The sequence below is a fragment of the Eschrichtius robustus genome, chromosome 7, assembly GCF_028021215.1.
Source record: "Eschrichtius robustus isolate mEscRob2 chromosome 7, mEscRob2.pri, whole genome shotgun sequence".
NCBI classification, from domain to species: domain Eukaryota; kingdom Metazoa; phylum Chordata; class Mammalia; order Artiodactyla; family Eschrichtiidae; genus Eschrichtius; species Eschrichtius robustus.
Window position 1 is genome coordinate 89569376 of NC_090830.1, and position 17287 is coordinate 89586662.

Consider the following 17287-nt stretch of genomic DNA (forward strand, 5'->3'; position numbering starts at 1 on the left):
GCCCCACGAGTAAAGAAGGATGGAATGAGTTGGGAGGGCCTCACATGCTGGTGAGATGTAGCCCAGCGGCCACACCACTGCCCTGGCCGGGGCTCTCTTGTCACCTCTTCTCTCCTGCACGTTGGCACTCGTGATCCCCCGGCTCGGGCTGGTCCTGCAGCCCAGTGAGAATGCTGGATGCAGCGTCCAGGCCTGTGGCTGTCAGGCATGGCTGTGGGGAGATAGGGCTCCTGGAGCAGACCCGAGGTCCCTGCCCGGGTCAGGGCTCAGTGGTGCGGCAAAGCGCGTGCCAGCGCCTCACCAGCTCCTTGGGTTTGCTAAGCATCTCGTTCCAGTGCTCCAGCTCTTTGCCGCGGGTGTACATGTAGGGGCCCACCACCACCCGGCCCAGCTCGCGGCTCCCTGTGGGGGGGCGGGGCGGGAGAACACTGTCATTCTCTGGAGCCCAGAAGCCACACGACCTCAGCCATCCCCAGTGCCTTCCCTCTCTCTCTCACTCCTCCCCTCAAAGGAAGTAGCCAGGCCCCTCCCTCTTTAACAGCCTCCAAAGAGGTCTTGACTTTGATCTGGAGCAGCAGCTGGCAGGGGAAGGGAGCCCAGGTGGAGAGCCTGCCCTTTCGTTGGGGTACCCACTCTGCCCCCACCCTCCCAGTGGGCCGTCAAACCTGCCTCACGTCAAAGAGCCGAGGAGGAAGGGGCCCCTCCAGAAGGGAGCCCTCTTCCATCAGCCCACTTGAGTATTCAGGGGGAGTATCCAACAATGATTTTCACCCACCAACTACCACAGTGGAGAAGGGGCTTAAGCTCTGGCCCATGAGACCAGCTGGCCCGACAGCTCCGCCTCAGTGACAGTGGACACTGGGGTGGGGGGCAGTATGGGAGAGCAGCCTGGGATAACTCCACCCTCTCATCCACACTGAACCTTACCCAGGACCCTCAAGACTTGTACAGAAGTCATGAGGCAACACAAGGGCACATAAAGACCCACGGCACCAGGTCATTGGGCTGGTGGCAGGTAGCTGTGCCGTCTCCCAACCTCTCTGGTGATTTGCCCCAGGAGGCGGTAGCAGAGGCCATCCTTTAACCTCTTTCTAGGGTGCTATGGACAATCAAACCGGAGTAAAGCTGGGTGTGAATCCCAGCTCTCTCACTAGCAAGCTCCGTGTTCTTGGGCAAATATCTCAGTCTCTCTGAGCGCTAGCTTCCTTAGGCGGAGGACAGAAACCATACAGCTCCCTCCAAAGGGTCCGTGCTTCCTGAATGCACAGCAGCTCCTCCTCGCCCATTGCCCCCACGGCCTGAGGGTAAGGGAGCAGCCTTACTGTCCCCTTCGGCCCTCTGCAGCACTGTCAGGCTGAGGCTCGCCGTGTCCAGCTCGGCAGGGTCGGCCTTGAAGCTGAAGGTCTCGCTGTACACAGGGTTGGCGGAGCCCAGCACAGCCAAAGTCTTCTTGCACTTGACAAACTTGTTGTGGTTCATCAGAGACACCTTGACCAGGACACCTGGGGGGCAGTGCAGACCGCGGGCTAGGAGGGGTGGGCAGGGGCCCAGCCTCCAGCCTGTGGGAGGTCCGGCTGGGAGGGCACACGCCCCGCCTGGGCGCCAGGACCCCATTACTCACAGCTGCTGCAGCCAAAGGGCGTTACAAGAGGAAACGGGGTTGATTAGTGTACTGCCTGCAGCCGAGGAAACGCTCGGCTCCCTTCCTCTTCTCTCCTCTCTGTCTCCTGAACGCACCCACGGCTCGGCTGGCCTTTGTTCCTGGAACCTGGCACCACACTCCCATCCCTCCCCACGGGGGGGCGGGGGTCCTGCCTGCTGGGTGCTCAGGCCTCTTGGGGCCCCTAAACACCTTCTCGTTCAGAGGCCAAGTTTTTTGGCGGAGAGGCTGAGATGGGTTTTGGATCCGCAGTGGAGGGTTGAATGCCAGCTTGCTTACAGTGAGCCAGAGGCAGAGACGCATGGGGGCAGACAACCACCCACTGGGTGGCTGGGGGGCTCACAGTGGGGCAGGACATGCGGGGTGAGCCCGAGCAGGGCTCCTGTGCCCCCAGCTCCCGGGCTCCAGTTGAGTGACCAGCTCTGCACGCAGGGGTGCCCCCGCCACCCCCAGCTCCCGGGGCTGGGGGGCACAGGACCTCGTCCTGGAGGAACTGGAACCTTCGCAGAAGGGCAGGGGCGGAGTCAGGCAGCGCAGGCAAGGAGCCAAGACACCGCCTTGGGAAAAGGGAAGGGCAAACTTGGTCTCAGGTGTCTTAGGGGTCTTGATGGAGGCCAAGGAGTTGCAGCCCCGGGATTCACATAAGGAAGCAGCTTCTCACGCCACAGCCGTGCAGAGCGGGAGGGCGTGGCTCGGGAGGCAGTGATGCTCCTGGCAGCATATTCGAGCAGAAGCTGGACGGTGGGGGTGAGGGTCCTAAGCTCACAGGGTGGGCCCTGCCCCAGGGCGAAGGCTTACTGACAAAGCTCGTGTCCTCCTGGAGTCGGAGGCCCTTGGCTCGAAGCACGATCACCGTGAGGCGGTTCAGGCAGTCGTTGTAGCTGAGGCAGAACTGGAGGTCGCCAAACTTGGAGGGAGGCTGGAGAGGCCGAGAGGAAAGCACCCCTGTCACCCTGGTAGGTACTGGAGGCCCCCATGCCCTCCTCCTTCCTCCCGGCAGGCAGGCCCTGAGTACTCCGTGACATAGCCACACTCCCTCCTGGAAGCCCACCCACCATTTTACAGATGGGGAAACTGAGGTCTGGGGAGTTGAAGGGGCACGCTGAAGATCACAGAGTAGTAAGGACCAGAGCTGAGGGTTCAAACCCAGGTCTCGGGGATTCCAAGGCCTATTCTGAGCCACCCGGACCCCCACTGGGGGTTGGGGGAAGAGTAGGTAGTTTCCTTGGCTGGTCCATTTGGGGTGTCATCTTTCACAGCTGTCTGATCTGGATGGGAATCCAAACGTGGATTTTTCAGGATGCTCCAGGTAATCTGATCTCCAGGGCAAAAGAGGCTCAGGCACCCCTCCCTGCCCAGTCTCCACACACCCTCCTTGTCCCACGCAGCTCCGGCCCGGGCCCAGCATGCTGAGTCACACTTGTAGGGGTGGTGGGCAGTATGCTGAGGGCTGACACTGGCTAGCAGGTGCTGGGCCACACCTGCTGGCTGTCCACGGTAGTCTGACACATGGTGGCATATGTCTGGTGACCCTGACCTTTACCTCCAGGCTCTCAGCCTCCAGGTCTCTCCAGATGATGCGCCGGCAGTCGCCCACCAGGGTCTCCTTCTTCAGGGGGAACAGCACCTGGCCCAGGAGCTGGTGCTTCCTCTGCCTGTCCACGTGGTACACCGAGAACCTCAGCACCCTCTGGGTGACACTCTTGCTGGACACCTGAGGGAGATGAGGGCCTGGCTGGGCTCAGGTGTGGGGTCAGGGGATGGGATGGCGTGGTATGTTCTGGACACAGGATCCTTCCATGAGGGGTGTCTCAACCAGGGACCTGTGCACCCCAAACCCAGGCATCCTCAGGGGACCCTTTGCTGCCGTTGGGCCAGTATCCCGGGGAGGTGGCAGGGTGTGCCAGAGCCTTGCCACGCAGAGTGTGCTCCAAGGACCAGCAGCACACACCACCCCCTGGACCTCAGAAGTGCAGGACCTTAGGCTCCACCCAGACCCATGAAGCAGAATCTACATTTAACAGGGCATCCAATGATTTACCTACACATAAAAGTGTAAGAAGCTCCCGCACTGGAGCCCAGGGAACCCGCCTGTCTCTGCTATCTGAGTTGGGCACCTGAACAGTCCTCTCCCTGAGACTCAGTCTCCTCACCTGTAAAATAGGATAATGTTTCTTACTCTCTGGGTTATAAAACCATGAATGGCAGATGGTTAATTAATACTGATTTTCTTCTCTTCTTCTTTTCCTTCCCCTTCCCCCATAAAGCACAGAGAGGCCAGGAGCAAGTTGGTGCAGGGATAGGGCAGGGAAGTGATGGGTGTAACTATGCAAGCATGACGTGTGGCTGATCCAAGCCTCCCCACCTTGGATCTGGATGTCCTAAGAGGAGCAGGTTCACCTGTGAATTCTCACAGCCTCGGCACCAGCAGGACAGCCAGGGGCTGGGCCCCATGCCACCCCTCTTCTCAGTGCTCTGCCCCGGAAGAAGCAGGAATCACACTCTTCCCAGATGCAGACTGGCCTATCCTTACCTTGCCAGCCAGCCTGCTGCCCTGCTCTTAAAAATTTGTCCAGGGCCTCTCGGCAGCTCTTGATTGCTGGCTTCCCATAAGGGCCCCAGTCACCTGCTGAGGCTCCCAGGCCGCCGTGAGCTTGGCTCAGTGCCCCGGCAGCCTCAGCACCTCCAGACCCTGAGCTCATCCGCCCACCATGCTGCAAAGGCACCACCTGTCGCAAGATGGCTCTCAGGTCCTGCTCTGGCTTCTGACGGGACGGGTGAGTTCCTGCCCCCACCCCAAGGGGCCTGGGGGGTTCTCCCCCTCCGCCTTCCATGGACAACCTTGCCAGAGAGCTCCTCGTGTTCCAGGGCTTTGGGGTGCCTCCCTGAGCCCCATGAGCCAGGGCCTGGCATTCAGTGGGTGTTCCAAGAATATGTTTCTGTTTCTCACCTCCAGGCAACCTGGACAGGAGGAGCCCAGCCCCCTGCCCCCTCATCCCTCAAGTCTCTCATCTTCCCCCACCATTCAAGGGTGAGGGCTCTTGTACACCCTGACCGGGCAGGAGGGGTAAAGCAGAGCCTGTGGCACAGGGGTCCTGGGGGCTGCAGGGCCCTGGTTAGCACGGAAGGCTGGGGCTCTCCTGCACAATGTCTGTCCTTCCCAGGAGGGAGAGGGTCCCAGACCCTGCCCGCTCCGGAGGCCATACCTGAAAGATGAAGTGCTCGTCAAACTGTGGGCTGGTTGTTCTGCATTTGGTCTTGGACTGTAGGAAGCGCCGCTCATCCGGTAGCAGGTGGAGCTTCACCAGGGGGCTACAGGTCTCTGAGGGGGCTTGCAGCCGCTGTGCCTTGATCAGGCCCACCAGCAGTCGCTCGGCCTCCTGCTGATATTCCACAGAGAACCACAGCCGCCCCAGGCAGCCCTCAGGGAAGTGGGTCTCACTTTTGTCCTCCGGGATCTTGTAGAGCGCTGGATTGATGGTCCCCACCACGCATGCGTCTCCTACAACACAGGGGCTGGGAGGACTGGCAGGCCAGGGGAAGGCAGGGGCATCGGGGACAGCAAGCTCTGGGCTCCACTGCCACACCTCTCCTGGCCCAGCCCTTCCTGGCTGAGCTTTGACCAGGCAGTTCACTGGCCTCTCCTGACCACGTTCGCCCCGCTCTCGTCTCCAGACTGAACACAGCCCCTCTCTCTAGTGCAGCTCCCCCAAGAGGCCTTCTCACCACTAAGGCATTCTACTTCCAGGCCTGCTCCTCCCTGGGGCTCCTAGCAGAGGCCACAATACTCATTCAACCCTTGCCCCCGTGACTGATCCCCACCCCCAGAGGTCAGGGCCTGCAGGGCGGGGTGCAGTTCCCAGCATCTGGCCTGGCCCCTTTCCGTGGTGTCCAGAGGGTGTCTCAGTAATATAGTGTTGTCCCTTTTCTTCCTCTTTAAATTAGAAGGGCCTAGCTGATTACTGGGTGGTTCCTGGGGAGGTCTTCAGAGCAAAGAGGTAGGCAGAAAGCTGTGTGCCCAGCTTCCACCATGCTGCCTTCTGGATTGGCCAACCCATCATCCTGAAGCAGGACACAGCACAGGTTCTGCACCCAGGAACACTGGGGTTACAATTCCAGATCTGTTGCTTACTGCCTCTGTGACCTTGGGCAAGGCACTGTTAACCTCCGGAGCCTCAGTTTATTAATGTGTAAAATGGGGTGATAATCCCTCCCCCAGCCCCAGAGTTATGGTCTAACTCCAAAATGGCACATGAAGCCATATCTGGCCCAGGCTGGGGTGCAGCAGGCATTTGGTAAACCCAAGCACCTGGAAAGAGTGGTCACTGGGCAATTCTGGCATCCCCAGGCCCATCCAGGCTCTTTTTCTGGAGCCAGGCCCATGAAACCAGATGGGTCCGCCCTGGCCTGAGCATACCATGACCCCTGGGCAGGCCCTGGTGGGCACACTCACCAAGATTGCTGCCGGTGGCATGGGGCAGGAGCTCCGGGGCTGGGCAGGGGTCCTGTGGGGCCTGGGCCCACTCTCTGCTGCTCAGGGGCACCCAGTCTTGGCTTTGGAGGGAAGGGGGCACCACGAATGGTACACCTGGTGGCCTGTCCAGAGGCAGGGAGATGACACGTAGGTGGCTATTGAACGGTGTGGCCTCAGAGCGCTCAGCCCAGAGGGGTTAAGTGCCAGGCGCTGGAGGAGAAAAAGCCAGCAGGAGCCAGGAGGAGGCAACAGCACCATTTTCTGGGCCCACACCAGGGCACACACACACACATACACACACACACACACACACACACACACACAGCCAGAGGCAACACCTCCATCTGCCCACAGCAGTGTTGAGTTGGAGAAGGAGCACAGCTTCCGGAGTAGGCCTGCCTGGGCTTGAATGCCTGTTCTGCCACTTCCTAGTTGTGCTGTCTGGACCCGTTACTTATGTCCACTGAGCCTCACTTTCCTTAGCTGGAAAACGGGCTTCATAACACCTGCCTCATAGCTGTGGTGAGAATTCTGGGGTTTCTTTGTGATAGCTCCCGGCCTGCTGACAGCACAGAGGAGGCCCTCCATAAACAGACCTTTCCTTCCCCACGCCGCTCCAGGGGAAACGCCACAGGGAGGGCCCGAAGCAAAAGCAGGAGCTCCCTTGGCCCCAAGGCCCCAATCCTGCCTCACCTGCTTGCCTGGGTCCTGGCATCCGGTGGGCAGAGCTTGTGTCCCTGTGTGCTGGAGGCAGCCGTGGCCCCTGACAGCTCCTCATAGGTGAACGTGGCGCAAAGCCTCTTCCAGAGACACCAGCTCACCCCCATCAACAGCAGCAGTAGCATCAGTCCCCCAAGGATGCCCCCAATCACCAGGATCACCTGCTCTGGGGGCAGACACCACCAGGATGTGATGCCTGGGGAAGGCCACTCCCCTTCACACCACTGGCAGGTTGGGGACAGAATTTGAGCAGCAAGCCCACCCCCCTGGGTTGGACCCCAGGAATAACACAGAAGCAGGTTTAAGGTATCTGCTGGAGAGGGGTGCTGCTGGCTGGGCTCTGCTGGGTCTCAAGGAAAAACCATTTCCCTTACGGTCCTAGTGCCCTGGGCAGAGCTTTCTGGTTTCCCTTGGAAAGCAGCTGGCCTGGGACTTGGGATTCTGGGTGAAATGAACCATTTCCTTGTGCTTCTGCATAGAAATTAACCCTTCTCTTATCAGAACCTCCATCTTCCCTGGACTCCTGTTCAGGCTTGAGGGTGAGCTGGGCACCCTGCACTTAAGGAAAGCAGGGGAAGGGATGACGCCCTGGGTGGCACTCAGAGCCCTATCCTTTGGGTCCTGGAACCTGCTGAGAGGCTGGACTCTTGCTTGAATTCTGTAACTTTCTCTAAAAACCGCTCCCACCGCTCAGCCCTCTCTCACAGCAAGCCCACTTAGCGGAGTCGGTGGGAGGCGGTGGAGGGGATGTGGATGAGGATGGGAGCAGCGAGTGTGAGAAACCAAAACACAGGCACTCTGCTACCGGCACCTGCACCCCACACTTGCCCGGACCTGGGAGGCTTCAGTCTGAGCCGGCTGAGAGAGCTCGGACCCTCGATCCTGCGCTAAGCAAGCAAGGTCCCTCCTTCGGGTCACGCGCGGGCGCGGGGCTTCCCAGGCTCTGGGGTCAGGACCCGGTTGGGTGGTGAGAAGGAAAGACACCCACACCTCCTGACCCGCAGCTAGCTGCGAGGAGCGGGCCTTACGCTCCATCCCCGCACCCCGCTAGGAGCGGGAGGCAAGGCAGGGCTGCGACCCAGCAGAGGCCCGCAGGGTGAGGGAAAGTGCTGCAAAGGGTGGCTGAGGGGCCGGGGCGCGGAGCGCGGCGCCGGGGTAGCGGGTGAGGAGGCGAGGGCACTTACCCTCCATGGGGCTGCTCTGGCCGGCCGTTGGAGCGCTGTCCCGGGGCTCGGTCTCGCCAGTCTCCGCGCCTCCCGCCGCCACCGCTGCAGCCGGGCGGGTTTTTAAAGCGCCGAGCGGGCCGTCGGGCGGACGCGGGGGGCAGTACCTCGTTGCGCTCCGGTCAGCGAAGAACGGCGGGGGCAGGGACCCAGCTCCCGGAGGCCGCGGCTCCGCCCCTGCCCGGCCCTGGTCGTGGCCCTGGAAGGGCGCAGAGCCGACCATGCGCTCCCGGAACCGAAGGGCTCCCCGCGGGGCGGGGCGCCCGGGGCTCCCCGCGGCTGAGGCGCGAGGGCCAGGCTTCCCGGGGGCAGAGCTAAAGCCTTCTCCGCCCGCGTCTGGTAGACGGCTCCGCACCTGGCTCTTCACCCCTGGCGGCCTTGGCACGCTCTGTGCCCGTCTAGGAATGCGCCTCCACCTTCCGCAGATCCTCTGCAGACTGATGCCCAGCTCCGACCCCTGCTCCCGGGGGCTTTCGCGGATTCCAGGGCCGAGTCTCCGCGCCCTGTCCGGCCCCGGCGCTGCGGTCTGACCGCGGGGGCGCGCAGGGCAGCGCCCAGGTTTACAAGTTGGCCGCCTCAACAGACACAGACAGCAACGAGGCGTTGGAGAGAGCAGATTCCTCGGCTCAGTTGGGTTAATAATAGTACTCCCTCTAGGGTTAACGTATCTAATGTATTCAGATCCGTGACTGGCTCAAGGCTGGGGGAGCGCGGCGCGTGCCAGCCTCTATTGTGATTATATGACCGAGGGCGGTTTCGCCTAGACCTCCTCCCTACTCTGCACCCACAGTAACCTTTTTTTTTTTTTTTTTTTTTTTTTGGCCCAGCCGTGAGGCTTTCGGGATCTTAGTTCCGCGACCAGGGATCCAACACGTGTCACCTGCAGTGGAAGTGAGGAGTCCTAACCACCCACTGTCACTATTTCTATAGTGATTACTGTCAGACCGCAGGGGCTACGCCAATGGAGGCTGGTGAATGCAGCCTTGACGGAGAGGCTGGAGTAAAGGCTCTCCTGGTCCGCAGCCCGCTCTCACCCAGCGTGCAACCCCGTAGAGGATGAGCACTCTCCCAGGGCCCGCACGGCGTCCCGGCGGGGAGCTCTTGTGGGAGCGTCTCAGACTTCGAAGCATCTGTAAGAGCGGAAGGAAAGGAAGATATTTGTGGGCGGAGGGAGGGTCGGTCTTGTTGTTTCACGGTCTTGAAGGTTGTGTCCAAAGACAGAGCCTGAGCCTGGGCCTTGCTCCCAAGTCACACCTGTGCCTATGAAGGGAAGGAGGAGGCGGGGTGGACTAGGTGAAGAGCCCGCCGGTCTGTCAGTGTGCCTTAGGCCCCGCCCTGCCTGAGCCCTAAATGACCTGAGGTGGGATGGGTGGTGAACAGGAATCCCTCTCCCTTCAGGGGGAGGGGTTTGTCTGGGAGCCTTTGGTAGCTAGAGTGCAGAGGAAGTGTGGTCAGTCTTTTTCAGGATCTAGATGGGCGTGGGGTGGTGAGAAGATGGGGCCCCGAAAGTGTCCCGGAGGAGTGGGACCTCTCATTCCACTCCACCCCCTCACCCTGCTAGGTGGAGGCAGGGCATTTCCCCCACTGCCCTTTCCCCTCCCTCCGCGACCAGTCTTATTGGCTGGAGTGTCTGGAAGACCTGAGGCCCTGACCTCTGCTTTCACCAGGCTGGAGATGGGGGCGGTGTCTCAGGAAATGGGGCCTTAGTGGCCCCAAACCTCCCCATCTTTCCCCTCAGGTCTGAACTGGATGTCTGTGTTAGTTTCCTGTTGCGGCTGTAACAAATAATCACAAATTTAGTGGTTAAAAAACACAAATATATTACCTTACAGTTCTGGAGGACAGAACAAACACTAAAATGGGCCTGCAGGGCTGCTTCCCTTCCAGAGTCTGGGGAAAATCCATTTCCTGACCTTTCCCAGCTTCTAGAAGCTGCCTTCATCTTCAAAGCCAGCAGCAGCACTTTCTAATCTCTCTGACTTCCTGTCATCTACATATCTACTTTTTCTGCCTTTCTTTCTTTTTTAAAAAATTGTATTGGAGTATAGTTGATTTACAATGTTGTGTTAGTTTCAGGTGTACAACAAAGTGATTCAGTTATACATGTACATATATTAATTCTTTGTCAGATTCTTTTCCCATATTGGTTATTACAGAATATTAAGTAGAGTTCACTGTGCCATACAGTAGGTCCTTGTTGGTTATCTATGTTATATATAATAGTGTGTGTATTTTAATCCCAAGCTCCTAATTTATCCCTCCCACCCACATTTGCCCTTTGTTAACCATAAGTTTGTTTTCAAAATCTGTGAGTCTGTTTCTGTTTTGTAAATAAGTATTTATATCATTTTTCAAAAATTAGATTCCACATATGAGTGGTATCATATCATATTTGTCTTTCTCTGCCTGACTTACTTAGTATGATAATCTCTAGATCTATCCATGTTGTTGCAAATGGCATTATTTTGTTCTTTTTATGGCTGAGTAATATTCCATTGTATATATGTACCACATCTTCTTTATCCATTCATCTGTCAATGGACATTTAGGTTGCTTCCATGTCTTGGCCATTGTAAATAGTGCTGCAATGAACATGGGGGTGCATGTATCTTTTCGAATTATGGTTTTCTCCAGATATATGCCCAGGAGTGGGATTGCTGGATCATATGGTAGTTCTATTTGTAGTTTTTTAAGGAACCTCCATGCTATTCTCCATAATAGCTGTACCAATTTACATTCCCACCAACAATGTAGGAGGGTTCCCTTTTCTCCACACTCTCTCCAGCATTTATTGTTTGTAAACTTTTTGATGATGGCCATTCTGACCGGTGTAAGGTTGTACCTCGTAGTTTTGATTTGCATTTCTCTAATAATTAGTGATGTTGAGCATTTTTTCATGTGCTTTTTGGCCATCTGTATGTCTTCTTTGGAGAAATGTCTATTTAGATATTCTGCTCATTTTTTGATTGGGTTGTTTATTTATTTATTTTTTTGACATAGAGCTGCATGAGCTGTTTGCATATTTTGGAGATTAAACCCTCATTGGTTAGTTTGTTTGCAAATATTTTCTCCCATTCTGTGGGTTGTCTTTTTGTTTTGTTTATGGTTTCCTTTGCTGTGCAAAAGCTTTAGAGTTTAATTAGGTCCCATTTGTTTATTTTTGTTTTTATTTTCATTACTCTAGGAGGTGGATCCACAAAGATATTGCTGCAATTAACGTCAAAGAGTGTTCTGCTTGTGTTTTCCTCTAAGACTTTTATAGTGTCCAGCCTTACATTTAAGTCCTTGATCCATTCTGAGTTTATTTTTGTGTATGGTGTTAGAGAGTGTTCTAATTTCATTCTTTTACATGTACCTGTCCAGTTTTCCCAGCATCACTTATTGAAGAGGCTGTCTTTTCTCCATTGTATATTCTTGCCTCCTTTGTCACAGACTAATTGACCAAAGGTGCTGTCCCCCTCTTTCTTTTCTTTTTGGCCTCACTGCATGGCTTGCAGGATCTTAGTTCCCCAACCAGGGATCGAACCTGCACCCCCTGCAGTGGAAGCGTGGAGTCTTAACCACTGGACCACCAGGGAAGTCCCCTTCTTTCTTATAAGAACCTTTGTGATTACATGGGGCCCACCCACATAATTCAGGATAATCTCTCCATCTCAAGATCCTTTTTTTTTTTTTAAATTGGGGTATAGTTGTTTTACAATGTAGTGTTAATTTCTACTGTACAGCGAAGTGGAGTTCCCTGTGCTATACAAGCAGGTTCTCATTAGTTATCTATTTTATATATATTAGTGCATATATGTCAATCCCATCCCCCTTTCCCCCCTTGGTGTCCATACGTTTGTTCTCTACGTCTGTGTCTCTATTTTTGCCTTGCAAACAGGTTCATCTGTACCATTTTTCTAGATTCCACATATATGCATTAATATACGATATTTGTTTTTCTCTTTCTGACTTACTTCACTCTGTATGACAGTCTCTAGGTCCATCCACGTCTCTACAAATGACCCACTTTCGTTCCTTTTTATGGCTGAGTAATAGTCCATTGTATATATGTACCACATCTTCTTTATCCATTCATCTGTCGATGGATACTAGGTAGCTTCCATGTCCTGGCTATTGTAAATAGTGCTGCAATGAACATTGGGGTGCATGTGTCTTTTTGAATCATGGTTTTCTCTGGGTATATACCCAGTAGTGGGATTGCTGGGTCATATGGTAATTAATTACCATATGGTTTTTAATTAATTAATTAATTTTTGGCTGCATTGTGTCTTCATTGCTGCGTGTGGGCTTTCTTTAGTTGTGGCAAGCGGGGGCTACTCTTCATTGCAGTGTGCAGGCTTCTCATTGTGGTGGCTTCTCTTGTTGCGGAGCATGGTCTCTAGGTGTGCGGGCTTCAGTAGTTGTGATTCTCAGGCTCTAGAGTGCAGGTTCAGTAGTTGTGACACAAGGGCTTAGTTGCTCCGCAGCATGTGGGATCTTCCCGGACCAGGGCTTGAACCCATGTCCCCTGCATTGGCAGGCGGATTCTTAACCACTGCGCCACCAGGGAAGCCCCCATCATTGTAGTTTTGATTTGCATTTCTCTAATAATTAGTGATGTTGCATCTCAAGATGCTTAACTTAATCATATTTACAAAGTCCCTTTTGCCTTGTAAAGTAACCTATTCCCAGGTTCCAGGAACTAGGGAGCGGACATCTTTGGAGCTATTGTTGTGCTGAGCACAGAGTCTGGGCAGCCCTCTGGGAGAGATGGTTTATATTCTCCTTCTTCTTGCTGCCTGGAGCTCTCAGCTTGCTCCTAAGCTGGGACCAGGCAGCTAGCAAGGCCCATGTGCCCCCAGATGGTAATCCTCCAGCCACCATGACCCCTCCCCCCCTTGACTCGCGACTGTCCTGTCTGCCTGACCACTCCTCCCTGATGGGCATTACACTCATTAATACCCAGCCACTTCCACAGCTGGGCCTGAGCTGCCCTGGGGCCCTTCTGGGGAAGTGGGTACTCCTGGAAAAGGCAATGCCTGTGGCCAGTCAGGAAGTGCCAGGCCCAGAGCTGCCCATCCTCCCCCAGCCCTGCGCTGTGCCTTCCCAGGGCTCCATCTTCCTCCCTGGCCTCCTTCCCTCACCACTCATAACCAAGCAGTCACCACCACTCACACCCAAGCAGTCACCAAGTCCTGCCTCTTCCTCCTCCATCCATCTCCATCACCATCAAGAACTTTGTCCAGGTCTTCATCATGCCTCACCTCATCAACTTTCTCTCTGCAGTTTAGATTCGATCCTATACCCCTGCCCCAGCTTATTTCTTCCAGGCTCCTCTCCCCATTCTCACCCACCTGGACACCCCATATCCCCCCGTCCCTCTGCAATGCTCAGGGCCCAGACTGGTGGAACTACTTCTGGCAGCTCTGCCAATGCACCAGGTGCCTTTTCATTATGCTGCCCTCTCCCTGCCTGAGATATCCAGGTGCCCCCTCTCCTTCACTGCTCATCCTTCAAGATGAAACTCTAGTATCTCCTCCTCCTCCATGAAGCCCTTCATCACCCCTTCCTTGTCCTCACTGTACCTGCAGCTACCATGTTGGTTTATAGGAGTCTGTGTCTGTGACTGTTACCCCAGCTCACTCTCCCTGGCAGACCAGAACCTCCATGAAGGCAGAGGACCATGTCTTATTTATCTCAGCGTTCCCAATATCTACCTCCCGGCCAAGGCTGTGCTGAATGGTGGATGAAGAGCTTGTGCCCTCAGGCTGAGCTGCTTCCTGGCTTCTGCCACCATTGTCCATGTATCACACATCTTGGGCTTACCCTTCCAGGTCTGATAGGAGCTCCTTGACCTAGCCCTGGAGACCAGCTGCTGGGGCTTACACTTACTTTGCTAGCTCTGTCTGTGTGCACCTTACATCTCCAGCCAGCCCACTGAGTTTTGAGTCTTTCTTCTTCCGCTGGAAAATGAGAGCAGACAGCAGGAGGGAAATCCACCTTTCTTTTTGCTCCTTATGTTCTGGTTATCATGATGCAGGCTTTTTTTTTTTTTTAATATTTATTTATTTAGGCTGCTCCAGGTCTTAGGTTGCGGCATGTGGGATCTTTGTTGTGGCGTGTGGGATCTTTACTTGTGGCATGTGTACTTCTTAGTTGTGGCATGCATGCAGGATCTAGTTCCCTGACCAGGGATCGAACCCAGGCCCCCTGCATTGGGAGTGCAGAGTCTTACCCACTGGACCACCAGGGAAGTCCCATGATGCAGACTTGATGTACATGATCCCATTGAGCCCTGCCTTGTGTCAACCTGCCCTGCCTCGTGTCAAACTGTCCTGTCAACCTGTCCAGGGACCACCTTTTCAGACGAGGAAACCAAATCAAAGAGGTTCCATGGCCCACCCAGTAAGTGGTGGAGCTGGACCTGACACCTGGCCTTCCTCATTCCTTCCTCCCCACTGACCCACTGAAGGGCCCACGCAAGGCCCCTGGGCACCCTTTCCTGTGGAGATGACCATGAACAAGGCCAACAGCCAGAGGCACTGTGGTCAATCTCCCTCTGTCCACTGTCCCGTGGAGGCTCTGAGACCAGGCTGGCCTGGAGCCTACTCCGCAGAAAAGAATGGGCTCTGAGTCTGGCTGCAGCCCTGGCCCTGCTTCCTGTTTTCAGATCTGGCTCCTTACTGGGTCTCTGGGAGCTAGGAAATCTGGAAACAGCAGCAGACAATGTTTCTGTTTTCCATGGCCAAAAGGAAGTCATATTTCCACTGGAAAAAGCATTTCCAAGGAGGGTTGCAGGAAGTCCAAGTGTTTAAAAGCCTGCAAATGTCTGCAGGTGATTAATAATTCAGTGCAATGGATGATTCACGCAAAAGGCCACTTTCAATTAACCTTAAGAATCAGCCCTGTCTAAGGAAGTGTCATCTGTCATCACTTAGGAACAGAGAGGCCAGAGCAGGATAAAGGCCATGCTGAGAAACATGTGGAAGACTGTGTTTCTGACATTTATGTCAATTCCAGCCCAGTCACCCCAGGTCCCTCTTTGTGAGATGGGGAAGGGTTTCCCCCACCAGCTTCATCTCTTTTCTCTGGTTTTATTAGGGTGGCCTCAGCCTGAATTTCCCATAACCCCTTCTTCTGAGCATCTGTCCTTGTCAGGTCAGAAGTCCCCTCCTTCTCCCCTACTCTACCATGCTGGCTCCAAATATGTGCCATCCTATGGACGACCACCCAGGGTCCCAGGGTGGAGCCCAGAGCCCATGGCTCACTCCTGCCTCCCAGGGATGTTCTCTGCTCCCCTACCCAGTTCTCCCTGCTTCCTGTTCCCTGCTTGGCAGCCTTTTTCCTCTCCTGGCAACGGCATCCTGCCTTTTCTTTCTCGAGAACTACTCTCTCCTCTCCTTGTCCATGTAGTAGCTGATAGAAGGCGATCTCTTCCCTTTCCCCGCATCACCAGCTTGCCTCTTTTCTGGAGCTTTGCACATGACCCAGACCACAGGGATAGGTTCAGGGTTGGGTCATGACCTAATCAGAATCAATCCTGGAATTTTTGTGGGATCACTCCCTTTATTGGTGGGAGTTGTTGAGCTGAAGGAAGTAAGTCTGGGGATGTTGGGAGCACCCGTGTGGAGGAGTGTGTGTGAGACAAGAGCTCAGAGCAGCGTGGGAAGCCTGATGAAGCTGTCTTGCTCTTGGTCCTGCTGTGCCGGCAGCCATTTATCCCGGGTGGTCCAATAAATTACCTTTTTTTTTTTTCTTAAGCCAGTATGAGTTGATTTCTGATATTTGCAACTAAGACTCTTAATTAATTGTTAGCCAAGGCAGGAAATGAATGGGAGGTGGGGACAGCAAGCTCTGTGAGGCTCTTATTCCCATTTTACTCAGGTGGAAAGTGAGGGACACTGAGGTGAAGAGGCTAGGGAGTGGCTGGCCAGGTTTGATTAGCTGTTCTGGCTCCGGGTCCCTTGACCACCAAGGCTGCCCTCAGAGCAGAAGTCAGGGATCAATGCAAAGCTTGCCCTTTCTGAATTGTCACCTCTGACCAAGCAGCTGTCCCAAGGATTGTTGGCCACTGGGGTGTAGGGTCTTATCAACCAGGGCCATTTGTGACAAACAACAGTTAATTTACTACTTAGCCTTCAACACCCACCCCAACCCTTCCTCCAGCTTCTCCGATGCTCACAGTGGAACCCAGATTTTGTTAGGAGCAGCAGTGTGCTTGGCCCCCAGGGATGCATCTGGAGGGTCTGAGCCATTCCTGACACCCACATCTCCCTTTGCTACATTCTGACTTGGCCAGCCCTCTTTGCAGCTAGGGGTGGCCATAGGATTGTGTTTTAGCCAGTGAGATACATGAAGTCATCTTCCAGGGGGCTGCTGGGAAAAATTTTTATTTTATTTTGATATTTCAAGATGTTAAATTGACATTTTGGCTGAGATACTAAGAAGTTAGCAATCAAACTCCAAAGAGTGGGGGTAGACTATGATGTAGATTTTCAAAGGCAGCTGAGAACCAGCTGGATGACTGGCCCATAGTGGGAAAGAAAAGGCTGGGAGAGTGGAGGAGAGAGAGGACTTGGGAGATGCCTTTGGGGAAGGCTGGGCTGTGATGTGGGACCCTCGGCAAGCGGGGCAGGGGGGAAGCTACACCCTCCCCTCAAGCCCAGGGAGCTTCGGCTTCAACAGGACCACTCTGAGAACTTGCTTTGGGAGGAAATGAGCTGGCGGTTGATGCGCACAGGCAATTGTGGCTTCTGGCTTGAGAGGGTGGAGAGAGAGCCAGAGGCCCGAACAATATGCTGCTGTGTTGGAAGTAGCTGCCCTCCCTCTCATGAGGGTCAAAGAGCTGTGGATCTCGGGGACTAGATGTGCCACTTGTGGTGGGAATGTGTGTCTGAGTGTGATGGGGAATTACCACTGACTTGCTCCTGGGGCTTGTCAGGACGTGGGCTGTGTGCATAATTCCCATGATCGGATGTGGGCCACATGAACGAAAGAGCTGGGGTGCCTGCCCAGAGAGCTGATGGGGCTGCAGCAGAAGGAAGTAGGAGGTAAACTTTCTAGGGGCTGAGAAGTGAGCAAGCGGCTTCTGATTCATTTGTTGGGGTCAAGAGAACCACATCTCTGGAGCTGGGGGTTGGGGTAAAGAGGTGGGGGAGTAGGGGTGGGGAAGGGAGGATCTTTAAGAGACTTTTCAGAATGCCCATGACAAAATTAAAACTCTTCCAG

The 17287-nt window shown here is 54.9% G+C and overlaps 1 protein-coding gene across 1 annotated transcript in view; it reads right to left on the reverse strand.

Moving 5' to 3' along the window:
• Positions 1-259: 259 nt before the first annotated feature.
• Positions 260-17287, reverse strand: part of SYT15B (synaptotagmin 15B) — a 30233-nt gene continuing 13205 nt past the window's right edge. Inside the window, 10 exon segments of the mRNA XM_068547887.1 lie at positions 260-402; positions 1323-1502; positions 2459-2579; positions 3204-3374; positions 4867-5162; positions 6114-6256; positions 8039-8281; positions 8283-8356; positions 8433-8603; positions 9112-9207. Coding sequence (XP_068403988.1) covers positions 260-402; positions 1323-1502; positions 2459-2579; positions 3204-3374; positions 4867-5162; positions 6114-6256; positions 8039-8281; positions 8283-8356; positions 8433-8603; positions 9112-9207 — 1638 coding nt within the window.